At 53.5% G+C, this 13,994-nt stretch overlaps 5 protein-coding genes across 5 annotated transcripts; 4 read left to right on the top strand and 1 right to left on the bottom strand.

Moving 5' to 3' along the window:
* Positions 1 to 594: 594 nt before the first annotated feature.
* J4E90_004901 (uncharacterized protein) lies at positions 595 to 1,338 on the top strand (the record flags this gene model as incomplete). Its single annotated transcript, XM_051434462.1, has 2 exons — positions 595 to 847; positions 896 to 1,338. 2 exons carry the CDS (start codon positions 595 to 597, stop codon positions 1,336 to 1,338), a joined length of 696 nt encoding a protein of 231 aa, XP_051291718.1.
* Positions 1,339 to 1,742: 404 nt separating this feature from the next.
* J4E90_004900 (uncharacterized protein) lies at positions 1,743 to 3,029 on the bottom strand (the record flags this gene model as incomplete). Its single annotated transcript, XM_051434461.1, has 1 exon — positions 1,743 to 3,029. The coding sequence occupies one exon, from the start codon at positions 3,027 to 3,029 to the stop codon at positions 1,743 to 1,745; it is 1,287 nt and encodes a 428-aa protein (XP_051291717.1).
* Positions 3,030 to 3,816: 787 nt separating this feature from the next.
* On the top strand, positions 3,817 to 5,082 carry J4E90_004899 (uncharacterized protein; the record flags this gene model as incomplete). Its single annotated transcript, XM_051434460.1, has 4 exons — positions 3,817 to 4,328; positions 4,379 to 4,804; positions 4,854 to 4,992; positions 5,041 to 5,082. The coding sequence occupies 4 exons, from the start codon at positions 3,817 to 3,819 to the stop codon at positions 5,080 to 5,082; spliced, it is 1,119 nt and encodes a 372-aa protein (XP_051291716.1).
* Positions 5,083 to 5,543: 461 nt separating this feature from the next.
* On the top strand, positions 5,544 to 12,205 carry J4E90_004898 (uncharacterized protein; the record flags this gene model as incomplete). The annotated part of the gene is made up of 10 exons (XM_051434459.1): positions 5,544 to 6,348; positions 6,395 to 6,746; positions 6,794 to 7,629; positions 7,678 to 8,975; positions 10,231 to 10,301; positions 10,354 to 10,501; positions 10,549 to 10,584; positions 10,638 to 11,119; positions 11,168 to 12,009; positions 12,087 to 12,205. The coding sequence occupies 10 exons, from the start codon at positions 5,544 to 5,546 to the stop codon at positions 12,203 to 12,205; spliced, it is 4,989 nt and encodes a 1,662-aa protein (XP_051291715.1).
* Positions 12,206 to 12,972: 767 nt separating this feature from the next.
* Positions 12,973 to 13,836, top strand: J4E90_004897 (uncharacterized protein; the record flags this gene model as incomplete). Its single annotated transcript, XM_051434458.1, has 1 exon — positions 12,973 to 13,836. One exon carries the CDS (start codon positions 12,973 to 12,975, stop codon positions 13,834 to 13,836), a length of 864 nt encoding a protein of 287 aa, XP_051291714.1.
* Between the last annotated feature and the right edge of the window lie 158 nt (positions 13,837 to 13,994).

The raw sequence follows: 13,994 nt of genomic DNA, 5'->3' as shown, positions 1-13,994 counted from the left end.
GGCTACCAGGGCCGATATCAAGAAGTACGACTACTTCTTTGGTGCGGCGCAGAGATGGGTTGGTACGCCAGGAACATGTAGGTACAAGTCATGTGGTGGTCTTGTTGAGTCGATGCTAATGACTGTCTTGTAGTGGACTTTGTCGACGAATCGTCACTCATAGCTGAAGAGTTCGAGGGCCCCGGAAGTACTGATAAAAGGAAGACACCAAGACATCTGGTTCGCTCCAGGACGGCTGAGAAGATACCACAGTCGGTGTCGAGGAAGAGTCCGCAAGTAAGAGAGCGACACATGCGCCCGACGAGTCGAAGCTGGAATGGTCGAGTGCTCATACCCGCAGCACCACAGACCACGCCTGACCTATGGCAGCTTCCGTCGCATATCCGGCGACACACAAGCCCGGCACCTGGCTCAGTCTCAAGTCTCTCCAGCCTTGACGAGCCCCTGCCGGGAACTTGGAACTCTGATATCCCCTCGCCACATCCATTCGTTCCAACGAACCATGCTTCACCGGTAGCATGGCCTATACCTGACCCAATCGAAGCATATCTTTTTCGTTTCTGGGTAGAGAAAGCATCAGACGCACTAGACATAATGAGTCCTGCTAGCATCTTCAAGAATATCGTCCCAAAGCTCGCTTTGACAAGCCCGATGCTCATGAACGCCATCTTCATGATTTCCGGACAGTGTATACTGCGCTTCGATCCGTATTTCCCCACCAGACCATACGACTATCATGAGAGACTATTGCAGAGTCTCATACCGTATATTGCCGAGAAGGGACAAATTGAAGATGAGGCGACGCTGGTGGCCGCCATATTGCTGCGAAACTTTGAGGACTTCCATGGTACGTGAACACGAGGAATCGCGCGGAGATCAGCTGACATTCAAATAGCGGGTACACAAGGACAATCACATCTCTCGACGTTTGAACTCTTCTATGGTCCTGAAGGCTGGGTCTTCGATATGTCTAGCCCGGTTGTACAAGCTGCTCTAATACTCCATGTGCATACCGAAGTCAGCCAAGCATTGCTCAACCAACCCACTCTGCGCATTAATTATGAAAACTTCATTCTGCCAGCTCTAATATCGCCAATCGATGAAGTCTCGTGGGGAAATCGAATATTATGGCTGACTGCGCGCATCTTGCAGTGGGCGCAAAAGAGCGTGCGGACGATGGCCGAGTGGCAGTATCTTCACAGTTTGGTCGATGAGTGGGAAAGAAGGCGACCCGCAAGCTTCGATGCCTTCTTTTACCAGGAAGGCAACCCACATGCCGTTGGTGGAGGATATCCGGAATTGTGGTTCTCTGGCGCTTGTCATGGTGAGTCCAATTAGTCGTCAGCTCACGGACTGTTTGCTAACAGGCGACAGCGGAGGCGAACCAACAGCTGCGAATATGTCGCATTGCACTTGCAGTCTACAATCCAGGGATGAATATGCAAGGCGTACATGATGAAGTCTTGAGAGGTTTGAGAGAGATGATAGCTATCGCTCGGTGCAACGTTCATTGTATTTCTGCGCAATGGGACGCCGCGTATACAGTACATAAGTTTGGCACCGTACTGCAGGATGATCAGGACCGATGCAAGATGATCCAGTTTTTGGAAGAGGTGCAGACCACAGGCATGCCGACACGCACGTCGGTCGAGTATCTCAAAGAGCAATGGAACTGGAGATGGAACCATTACGCAGGAGAAATTAATTAATTCCGAAGAGCAAGAATGTGTTCGTAGCCAAGATCACCTGGTTAGAGAACCAGCAAGGAACAGACTGCCCATGACCACACCCAGGAAGGTGATGAGAATGATCCTGCCCTTGCCGGTCAGAGCGAGATACGACATGACGCCTACGATAAGCTCCCACCGTCGAGCTGCGTCTCTCCTGGCTTTCCACTGTGGGTTGACCTCAAAGGGTGGCCTGGAAAGAACGTCATTCACGCCCATCTTGATAGGCTTGTCATCAACGCGCACAGATAGAGCAACCGGTCGATGGTCGGACGTCGGCTGTACGGGCAAGGCGGTGTAAATTTGCGGCTCAAGGTCTGATGAAGATCCGGATGGGAGGTAGAGGATTCGGTCGCACCATGAGGGATACCGATGTTTCGACCACTCCCATGAGTCGTCCTCTCCAGATCGCTTGGGCGCGTTGGAGTTCTTGCCATGTGAGGTGGCGTACTTGTATGTAGGCGGGAAGTTGATAGGCATTTCTTGGAAGCCATGCAGGGTGCGTTTAGCGTCCTTTTCTCTCATCAGTTGGTCCTTCTTCAGCAGATGTGAGTAGTGTGTTGGCGACGATTCGGACGCTGTCGGCTGAGGGTATGATTGATGCGCACCCTCTTCTGGTGGGCTGTCGTGTGTGCGGTAGTTCAAGTCGCCGTAGAAGAAGACGTGGTTGCCAGGCGTAAAGAGACCGTTGTGGTCGGCTGGTGTCTCAGACGAGGGGCCAAGCAGCGGTCGCTCTTCGCTCGAGCTGTACGGGGAGTCATCGTTGTTGACAAAGACCAGGTTCCGCACCAGATTCTCCCAGTCTTTGTTCCGCGCGTCGATATTGCTCTCCATGGGCGCAAGATGGGCGGCCGCAAAGGTAAGATCGAGGGTATCTTCAGAGTCGGGGCACGAGAAGCCGACGCGCATGGCGACGGCGCCCTTGTTGCCCATGTTGGAGAAGCCGACACCTGCGCCTGCCGACTGTATCCATTGTATTCTCTGTATGACGTGGGGTTTCGCGAAGAGCATCAGGGCCGTCATGCCCAGGCTGCGCGTCGCGATGTGCTCGAGTGAGTCGCTGCCATTGCTGCGGAGGTCGGCGGCAAGCTGGACCGTCGTGGTCACGCGGTCAAAGTAGGGCTTCAGATAGGAGCCTCCGAGGAACGAGTAGGCGATGGGCGCAACCTCCTGCAGGGATATGGCGACGATGTCGGGCAGAGGCGTGTCTTTGGGGAGGGCGTCGAAGAAGGAAGGCGCGAGGGACTGGGGATCGACGAGGTTGCGCGCGGCATTGAAGGTAAGGAGGTAGAGTTCAAACATGACGGATCACGATGCTGTCGTGTCGCTGCAGACGCGTCGGTCAGCACAATTCCGGCTTGTTGAGGGCGATCACGATGTGGCTCCAGGGATGACGAGGGCGGGGAAGGTGCAAACGAGGGCTTGGAAGGTACGAACAGAGTTATTGCTGGAATTAACAACACACGTAAGACGTCTACAGGACAGGTAAGGGCATGCACGGGGAGGGTGGTGGTGCACCCGTGGACGCGTCTGGTGGCAGGCAAATGGCTGCAGCGTGGGGTAGCAGGCGGTCAGGATTTGCTGAGCTGCGGTAGTGCGGAGAGGACAAACGGCTAGGGCGGCTCCACTGAGCGCTCTGGAGGTGGAGTGCCAACCGCGACGGCGTGTGATTTCAATGGAGACAATCAACCAGACAGGCCAGGATGCAGTGTGCGGAGTGTGCGGAGGTGGGAGTGCATGCGGGATGGCCTCGCCAAATCCTGGCCCTGCATAGACCTGTCGTCAGAGGCGTCCGTCAACAAAACGCGGTGGGGGAAAAGCTCAAGCTCTTGGAAGGACCGAAATTATTTGCCAGCTGCTTGGGCATCGTGAGCTTCACTCCCAATCTCACTTGATTCTTCTTCTTCATTTCCCACTTCTTGCCCTGTTCTAGCTTGCTTCCTTCCTGAGTCGTATCACATTGACTCGAGAGCCTTCTAGAATCACCCCATATAATCTACTTCACCACGACGCCTACTTTCTCCTCCTAATCCAGAGCTTCTCTCTAACAACCGCGACACCCAATTGAATTGGGCATTCCACTACAGCCATGTTCAGATCTCAGGTTTTCCGTCAAGTCGCACGCGCGGCCAGAGCCCAAGCTCCCCGTGCCACCTTCAGACCAGCACAGTCAGCTATTTCCTCACAGCGACATTTCACGTCCTCGCCTAGTCGCTTCGACAAGGACCCCTCCAACGAGGATGATGTCAACGCTGCAACCACATCGGGCGAGCCAGGTGAGAGTGGGGAGCACGAGGGTCAGTATGCACGTACCCGAGACGACATTGTCGTCGAGTACCCAGAAGAGAAGGACCTACCACCTTCCAACCCCGTCGTGGGCCGAGGAGGGGAGCACTTCAAGCGCACGCTGGCTTCCTTCTCCATGGAAGGCAAGGTCGCTGTCGTCACTGGTGGAGCCCGAGGTCTGGGTCTAGTCATGGCGCAGGCCTTGGTGACCTCTGGAGCCGATGTAGCCATTGTCGACATGAACAAGGAAGAGGGTGAGCGGTCAGCCAAGGGCCTGCTCGATATCTTCAAGAAGGAGAACCCAGGGTCTCGGAGGTAAGATACTCACATGCAGCACCTACGACCTCAACTAAGTCAAAACATAGAATTCCCAAGGTCACGGCACATTTCTGCGACGTCTCGAGCCCGACGTCTGTCAACCAATCTTTTGCCGAGATCCTGAAGAAGCACGGCAAGGTCGACAACCTCGTTACATCGGCTGGCTTCACCGAGAACTACGATGCCATCTCCTACCCTCATGACCGCATACAGAAGCTCTGGGGAGTCAATGTTGACGGTACCTACCTGTACTCTGTGGCAGTCGCGAAGCACCTCATGGAGAGGAAGGTACCAGGCAGCATCGTCATGATCGGTAGCATGTCCGGAGCCATTGTCAACGTCCCACAGCCTCAGGCTCCGTACAACGCTGCCAAGGCAGCTGTCAGACATCTGGCCTCCAGTTTGGCAGTTGAGTGGGCTGGCGCTGGCATTCGTGTCAACTGCATTTCGCCTGGATACATGCTTACTGCGCTGTAAGTACACTGAGAGACGAAGATTGCGCAGTTGCTAACAAAGTTGTAGCACCAAGAAGATTCTCGACGACAACCCAGACCTTCAGAAGCAGTGGACTTCTCTCATTCCCGTTGGTAAGATGGGACGTCCCGAGGACTTGATGGGTGCCGTCACCTTCTTGTCTAGTGACGCGAGTTCCTACGTTACTGTAAGTGATGTTCAGCCGCACCGATGAGCAACAACTAACCAAACCCAGGGTGCCGACCTCCGAGTTGACGGAGCCTACACATGCACTTAAGCCAGGGCTGACAGTGGAGAAACGTGAGCGAGAGCGCAAGAATGTATGATAGAGTGAAGAAGTCCACCAGCTGGAGTGATAATTTGAGCGCAGTCTGGCGACAGAAGGCGCTATGGCAGCTTCAATAATAGTATGAGGATCTTCAGATAATCAACCATTGAAAAAGACGCGACCCACTCCCGTTTCTGTCCGCGTGAACTTGACTCTTGCATCGTCTTTGAAATTGGCGGGTGCGTCATAATCTTGGGCGGATCCTGAGAAAGCTGCCCAGCGCGTGTCTTAGTCATCCCGGTTCTCAGCCTCTTTGTGGCCGTGCGACTCCACCAACACCAGCCCTGCATAAAGCTCCAGTCCCTCCAAGGCGCTTCACGAGGGCTAATCTAGTCGCGTCATGTGGCATAAACAGTCACACAATACAGCATAACCGACCCTCACTCTGCTTCTTTGGCCGGCCCGAAGCCATGTTCAACATCTCGAATTTGGTGCAGAAGGCGCAGCAGTACATCGAACCCACGCTCAACACCATAGCCGCTCCCGCATCGTCAGACCGCCGACCGTCTAAAGCCACCCTCTTCCGCTACCAATTCCGCCTCCCCGACTCGCAGAACCCCCTCCAAGAGATTACCGCCGAGCTTACTCTTCAACCCCACCATTCCACGAGGGGCCCCGGCGACGTCACATCGGAGAAGGAGCGCAGTCAGGGCAACCACTATGTCGGCAAGCTGCACCTAAGCGAGCAGTATCTCTGCTTCTCCACACAGGGCTCAAGCTTCGCCAATACCGCGAGCCTGAGCTCCTCCAGCAGCTTCACCGGGCAGACTCACGGCGCGGGACCTGCGGGCAACGGTTTCACATTACCGCTATGCGGCATACGACGGGTGGAGCGGCTGCATAGTCAGAGCTACATGTTCGCACTGGCGATAACAACGTGGAACGGCATACCAGACTCGAAATCGCAGGTGCCTGCTGGTCAGAAGCTTACGATTCAGCTCGCGGGGTCGCGACAGGCCTGCGAACGCTTTTGCGATGCTCTCAAGAAGGGACTGAGAGAGGGCATCAAGGAGGTAGACAATCTGCGCAAGGTAGTGGGGCAATGCTACTCGGAGTATCTTCTCACAGACGCCGACCAGAAGAAAGCCGGAGATGATGGCAAGCAAGCGCGAGAACACCCAGATACCGGCCTAGGCATGATCTTCAAATATCCAGGCAACGCACGGAAGCTGAGGGATGCGACAAAGATACGGCTATGGCGCGAGTATCTTAGAGGTATGACCACCAGGCGTGCTTAAAGACGTTTACTAACATGCAGCAGATAACGGCCGAAGCGCAACTCTCATCCGACAACCTACCTTCCACAAGCTCATTCGTGTCGGTCTGCCGAATCGTTTACGAGGCGAGATGTGGGAGCTCACGTCGGGCGCCTTCTTCTTGCGCCTACAAAACCCGAACCTCTACACCGAGACCCTAGCAAAGTTCTCCGGGCGAGAGTCGTTAGCGATCGATGAGATTGAGAAGGATCTCAACAGGAGTCTGCCGGAATATCCAGGCTTTCAGTCCGAAGAGGGAATCGGCCGGCTCCGACGAGTCTTGACGGCATACAGCTGGACAAACGAGGAGGTTGGCTACTGCCAGGCGATGAACATTGTGGTCGCAGCATTGCTGATGTATGTGTACCCCTTGATATACAGCTGCTTTTGTCTAACGAAACAAGTTACATGTCCGAGACTCAGGCCTTTTTCCTCCTATCCGTGCTGTGTGACCGCCTCCTGCCCGGCTACTACTCACAAACCATGTACGGCACTTTGCTGGACCAGAAGGTCTTCGAATCGCTCGTCGAAAAGACGATGCCCATACTATGGGATCATCTGGTCAAATCAGACGTGCAGTTGTCCGTTGTTTCGCTACCTTGGTTTCTTTCGCTCTATATCAACTCTATGCCTCTAATCTTTGCTTTCCGCGTTCTTGATGTTTTCTTCCTCGAAGGCCCAAAGGTACTCTTTCAAATCGGCCTAGCTATCCTGCGCATCAATGGCGAGGAACTACTCGATGCCACAGACGACGGCACCTTCATCTCAGTCTTGAAGTCGTACTTCTCAAGGCTTGACGAGTCTGCCCACCCGAAGTCCGAGAACCCCAAACTGCGAGCAGTCACTAGATTCCAAGAGCTCATGGTGGTCGCGTTCAAAGAATTTGCGGGCATCACACAGAACACCATCTCCGAGCAGCGAGCGAAGCACAAGGATGCCGTACTTGAGAACATCGAAAACTTCGCCAAGCGTACATCAATACGCAACCTCGGTCCCGATAGCAAGAAGCTGAGTGTGAATGACCTTGGCTTCTTGTACGACAAATTCTACGCAGTGTTGTACGAGCGACAGCAAAGAGCTGAGATCATGCAACAAGAGGCTGAGCGCAAGGCAAAAGCCAGCAGGATGAAAGCGACTGAGGTTGTGATGGGTACATCTGGAAACGCGGAGAAGGGCCGTGTGGCACTTGGACCCAGCCCTACCCAGATGGACTACGATGCTTTTAGAGAGTTCCTGGCTGGTAAGTCATGGATCTTCCTTTCTAAGTATGTACGCTTACAGGATACAGGTATCGCGAAATGGGCAATCACTGACTCACCGAGCTCCCCACCCGAGGGCAGTGGTACACAGTCTCCGCACTCGTACTTTGGAAACAGTATGAGGAAACGACCCCCAATGTCACCATGGGGTTCAGGACCGGAGCCAGCAGATCACGAGTTTATGCGACGCTTATTCCGGCGGTGGGATGTAGACATGACCGACTCATTATCGTTACAGAATGTTGTCACTGGCTTTGCCCACGTAAAGGGCACAAAGGACATCATGTCCAACATCAGCTACTTCTTCGAGCTCTACGATGACGACGGCGATGGCAGGGTTGATCGTGAGGGTATCTTGAGAATTTCAGAAGCTCTTCTTTTCCTGTCGAGGCGAGGCGTCCACGATCCAAGTCCGGCTGCCTCGTCACTTGACGTAAGCTCGGAGGCAGGTTCAGAACGCATCGGTCGCGACGAACAGTTCCTGAGCAGCGTCTCCGCCTTCATTCGGCATTGTTTCGAGTACGCAGACCCCGATCACCCTTCTAATCAGTCAAATAAGGCAGTTGACCAGGTCTCAGAAGAGGTTGACAATTTCGCTATTGGCGATGACGAGGAAGATGACCTGATAGACTTTGGATCTGAGCCATCAACACCAAAAGCCACAGCAACCGCGTTCGAGAAGTCAGAAAAGAACCCAATGTCACCAACACCATCAAATCATACCACTGAATCAGACGTTGCAGAGCGCAACGACAAGGCGAAGTCGGCAAACCTTGCGCTTGACCCGAACAAGCCTCTTCACATAACGCTCCCTACTTTCCGGATGGTCATTCTCGCCGATGACGCACTGCTGAATTTCTTCGAAGTCGGCTTTTCATCGTCCTTCCGCCTGGCCGACGAAACGTTGTCCTCAGGATCCAGCTTCCACAACCTCACCACTTTCGCTAACGCTGGAAGGCAAGGCGGCGGAGGTGGAGGATTGGGTGGTGTTGTTGGCGGCGCTGGTGCTGGTGTTGTACCACCCGGCAAAGGCCTACGAGGCATGCTCGACAACATCGTCAACGACGGAATGCGCGTCGCAACCGAAGTCAGAAGGCGATATGATGAAGCTCAAAAGGAGCTGGATAAGGAAGCTCGACACGGACGAGAAGATGATGACGATGATGAGGAGGTTGATGCGAAAGACCTGGACCTCCTGGAGGGTGCCGAGACGGCGGACGTGGGCGCATCAAAGGGGGAAGCACCGCTGGACCTACTGTCACCGACAGGTACTGGGGAAGAGATCAAGCCGACTAGGAACCGGTCGGCTAGTGATGCAAGTAGAAGAGTGCTTGAGTTTGAGCGGTAGCATTTAGGACGTAGCAGGAGTGATCTCTTTGGAGTTTAGGATTATCTCAAGACCTTGCTTCTGGTGTCTTCTGTAGACTCATGTATGGAACGTTCAAAGTTGTTTTTTGTGCACTGATGTGATGATTCTGCTAACGAGACAAAGCCAAGGTGCGCTTGACGCTGTGTAACATTGCAAGGCCTGTATTTGAGCGGCGTCGTACCATCGCTAATACCATCACAAGCATCAAACCCAAATCTATTTATTGCCCAAACGCATGCTCACAAGCGTTCTCAAGTACAAAATATCCTGCAACCATCATCTTGAGATCATGCTGCCCGCAAATCTCCTGGCAGCAGCCCTCGTCGGCTTCCTCTCCAACAGCACAACCCTACCAACCTTACCAACCAACCCCTTCCACAAAATTGGCTTCGACCTAGACCACATTGGTCGTGCACGCCAGGCATCTCTTATAGAAGAGACAATACGCATTGTCTACGGGGAGAAGGAAATAAAAGTCAATGTCGCAATTTGGAACATGCATATACCCGAATCGCACTATTTCCACGATATACTGGAGACGGGTCTGCAGCCCATGGGTAGGGGCGGTGGCTTCCGCCTTGTGGTTTTCACGGGGAAGGGGTGGCTTGCGAACAGAGGGGGAAGGAAGAAGGGGGATTGAATGTTCAGTGGAAATGACATGGTGGATGGTGGTGTTGTGAAGTTTAGAGATGTGGGTGGTGAGGGTTGGTGGGGGTGGTTGCGAAGGATGGGGAGTGGATGGAGGGACGGCGATAGGAATGAACTATGACTTGCTCATGAAGTAGTCGGGTGTGTCTGAAACTCAAAGGAAGTAGTATTGCAATGCTCAGTTACATTCAACTACATAATATGCTAAGTCTTGGAGTGAGAAGACCCCTGACAGCTATCCGACGTCAACCGCGTGCGCGCCTCTAGCTCTCCACAGCTACCCCGCAAGTCTCGTACCTGGCCCGCGGCTCAGTTCCGAACGAAGCTCACTAACACCAGCTTTCTCCACACGAGCATATCTCAGGATGCACGTGTATCCTTCCTTACCTTCGATGCATTCCGCGTCTGAAGATGCTCCGGTCGCTCTTTGCTCGCGCTGCAAGGTCCCGTAGACCTGCTTACTGCGCACGACGCGGTCTACTCACACAAGCATACAGCATTGGACCCAATGAGGCATGTTCCTAGCTTTCCGATGGTGTGATAGTGGAGACTGACGTTATGACAGCCGCAATTGCTGGAGAAGACGGTACCACAGCACTTTGACGAGGTTGTGAAGCAATACGGTGACCGGAACGCGTGTGTGCCAACTGGACCAAGCTGCAAGGACGCATTGCTAATACTCGTACAGAGTGATATCGCATCATCAACATATACGCCTGACGTACGATGCGCTCGATCGCGACTCGAACAGGCTTGCCAGGGGACTGCAGAAGCTTGGCGTGAAGAAGGGAGAAAGAGTCGCCGTCAGTCTGGGTAACAATGCTGAGTTCGCTACTGTATGGTGGAAGCATGTTGGAGACGTATAGTTGCTGACCAGGGAAAGCTCACGTACGCGCTGTTCAAACTGGGAGCGATACTGGTATGTAGCCAACCAGCTAGAAGCATGGGTACTAGCAGCTAACAGCTACACAGGTGCCACTGAATCCCTCGTTCAACGCACCCCAAGTCCTCAATGCGATCAACCACCTAGATGTCGCGCATCTCATCATCGGGGCCGAAACGAACCTCCCGCGTAAAGACCCGCGATCAAATATCTCGCTCCTCACGCACTTGATACCCAACCTCGCCGGCTCGACCCTCGAATCCGAACTCGTCCCGTCGCTGAAGAACGTCATACTGGTAAATAATGCGCAAGGCAGGGTGGATCTGGGAGACTATAGGAGCCTAAAGAGATACGAGAACGTATTCGAGGATGGCGCACAGGACAATGCGTTCGAAGATCAACGCCTGCATCCGGATGACATCGTCAATATCCAATTTACGTCTGGCACTACAAGCATGCCGAAAGCTGCGTGCTTAAGTCATAGGAGTATCTTGAACAACGGAAATAGCATCGGCGATAGGATGCTGTTAACGCCAGACGACGTTGTGTGCTGTCCGCCTCCATTGTTCCAGTAAGTCCTTGTAGCGATCTACCGTCAACATCAACTGACTCTTTGTAGTTGCTTTGGATGCATTCTGGGATACATGGCCACGGCCACCCACGGTAGCGCCATCGTCTTTCCCGCCGAAGCCTTCAACGCCCTGGCCACACTTGAAGCCGTTCGCGAATACAAATGCACAGCCCTCTATGGCGTCCCCACCATGTTCGTAGCTGAACTGGAGCTGCTGGCTCACGGAGCTGTACCCAAAGATGGCTTTCAATATCTGCGTACCGGCATTGCAGCAGGCTCTGCTATACCCTCGGAACTCATGCGCAAGCTACACAAGAACCTGAACTTGACTGAGTTGACCATCTGTTACGGCATGACCGAGACCTCTCCTGTATCAGCCATGACCACCACGGACGACCCCATCGAAAAGCGCATCGACAGCGTCGGTCGTCTTCTCCCACACGTTCGCGCCAAAGTCGTCAGTCCGTCAGACTGGTCGCGCACACTTGACGTAGGCCAACGCGGCGAACTCGCAGTGTCAGGCTACCTCCTCATGAAAGGGTACTGGGGTGATACAGCACGCACAGAGGAAGTTCTACAACCGGACGAAGACGGTATGCTATGGATGCATACCGGAGATGAGGCGTCCATGGACGAAGAAGGATACATCAAGATTACTGGCAGGATAAAAGATCTGATCATCAAGGGGGGCGAGAACATCCATCCGCTAGAGGTCGAAAATTGTCTCTTCGCTCATCCTGCTATCAGCGAGGTTAGCGTGGTGGGTCTACCTGACGAGCGGTACGGTGAGGTTGTCGCAGCCTTCATAGTCACGCATGCTGGCGATGATGGGAACGTGACTGCGGACGGAGTGCGAAACTGGGTCAGGGAGAAATTGAGCCACCATTTAGGTAAGTCCATGCGCTCCTAGAACATCGGATCCGAAGCCTCGGGCCCGCCTAGGAACTATGCTGACAGTATGAACTAGTGCCGAAGTACGTCTTTTGGGTCGACAACTACCCCAAGACTGCGAGTGGAAAGATCCAGAAATTCAAGTTAAAAGAGCGAGGAATTGCGTTCTTACAGGAGGGTAAAGGACTAATCTAACCCTCTGTGCGCCTTGCGCCGTGCAATAAGAAACATACTTCTCCTGACTGTCGTGGGTATCATGGATCTGATGACTAATTCGGAACAGAGACTTTCTTGACGAATTTGCAGGTCTTACAAAACCATCATTAGTGGCAACATCTGTCACTAACCGAGAGCCTTACAGATCTGTTCCTAGCCGAAAACATACGATTAACAAGGGTCCTGATGTATAGTACTTTATACGAGGGACATGTGTGGGTCGGCTCAACATACTGCATTCAGGCGCGTAAGCCTCGCAGCTTGGTACTATCTCGGTCTCCTAACACGGACAAGAGTGCCTGCACACAGAATTTGTTACCCGCGTTTTCGACCATTTTTGGATAAAAAAGCGAGGATTAGGGTAAGGTTTACAAGCTTGCAGGTCGATTTGCACTGCATGCGTGGATCATTCGCGTCAGCCTTTCTTATGCATGAAGTGCACCCTCCAAAACGCACTCGCACGCATAACTTTCGATTTCTAATCGCGCCTGTCTTGCACGCCAGAGAATTTGCTTTCCAACACTCACGTGCTAGTTACACACTATATTGTCGCTCTTGGCACCTCCTCATTCTCTATAAGAGTGCGTAGGCTAGCTAGCATTTGAAGCTCAACGTGTCTTACTGTGGAAAGGTACAAATACACCTCGTACGAATCAGAACTTACCCCCATCGATATCGACACCAACCCCTTCACCTCCTACTTGAAGAGACAGTCCCAGTAGGCTCTCGTCTCCACACACGCGAACATGTCTAAACCAGCAACAAACACCAAGACGCCTACTCCCTCCAACCCCTCCTCTCTAAAGCCCCGCTATGAGATCCGTAAACTGGAATCCGAACATCTGCTCTGGGCGACCGCCATCCTAGCCCACAGCCACGGTTTCCACTCCGCCATCTGGCAGCACATCTGGCCCGACAAAGCACTCGGCCGCTGGACACTAGAAAGTGCCAGAAAACTCGAGTACCTCGTCGCCCACCAAATCGACTCTGGCCTGTCCTACGGCGTCTTCGACACAGAATACCAGTTCAAGACCCCCGAGGCGAAAGAAGCAGGCGGTAAGCTATTCTGGGATGTCAACGAACCGGAGGAGAACAGCGTGGAGCAAATCCAAGGGCGGAAGGCAGAGGGCTTGAGACTACTCCGGCAGATGGACTTCCCATTGGTTAGCATAGCGTTGTCGTACGATAACTTCGTCCCTCTCGATTCCGCGAAGATGGGCCCGGTAGACGAAGCGATACCAGAATTCAGTCCGCTCTTCGGCGCTCTGAGGAAGCTCGATCCGAGGGATCCAGCGGAGTGGAAAGCTACCGCACCAGGTCAGGTGCTTATGCGCAATGCGACGTCTACACGCCACGACTATGAAGGCGAGGGTGTTGCGTCTGGGGCGGCGCGTTGGCTGCGGCGCGAGGCCGAGTTGATGGGGTTTAGGGGTATCCAGATTGAGTGTATTGCAGATGCTGTGACGCATCTTTGGAGTAATGGTGTGGAGGAGCCGTTTAAGGGAAGAGTGGTTAGTGAGTTTGATACGGAGACTTGGGAGGATGAGGAGGGAAAAAGGCCGTTTGGTTTGGCGAGGCAGAGGTGTACTAAGTGTTGGGTTGATCTGTAGGCTGGTGGTAGATGAGAGGATGAGAAGGGAGTGGATTTGGATTTTAATGACCTAATGGTTGCTCATTTGATTATGCTGCGTGGAAGCGTCCTCTACTGGTACTGAGTGATGAGACCTCTGACGTCAGTGCCCAGGTGGTGTACATCAGCCGACGGGTA

This window comes from Alternaria incomplexa (assembly GCF_024043165.1).
Source record: "Alternaria incomplexa strain BMP 0042 chromosome Unknown scaffold_6, whole genome shotgun sequence".
In the NCBI taxonomy this organism is placed as follows: domain Eukaryota; kingdom Fungi; phylum Ascomycota; class Dothideomycetes; order Pleosporales; family Pleosporaceae; genus Alternaria; species Alternaria incomplexa.
Note: the sequence above shows the minus strand (reverse complement) of the source record. Positions and strands in the feature narration are given on the sequence as shown.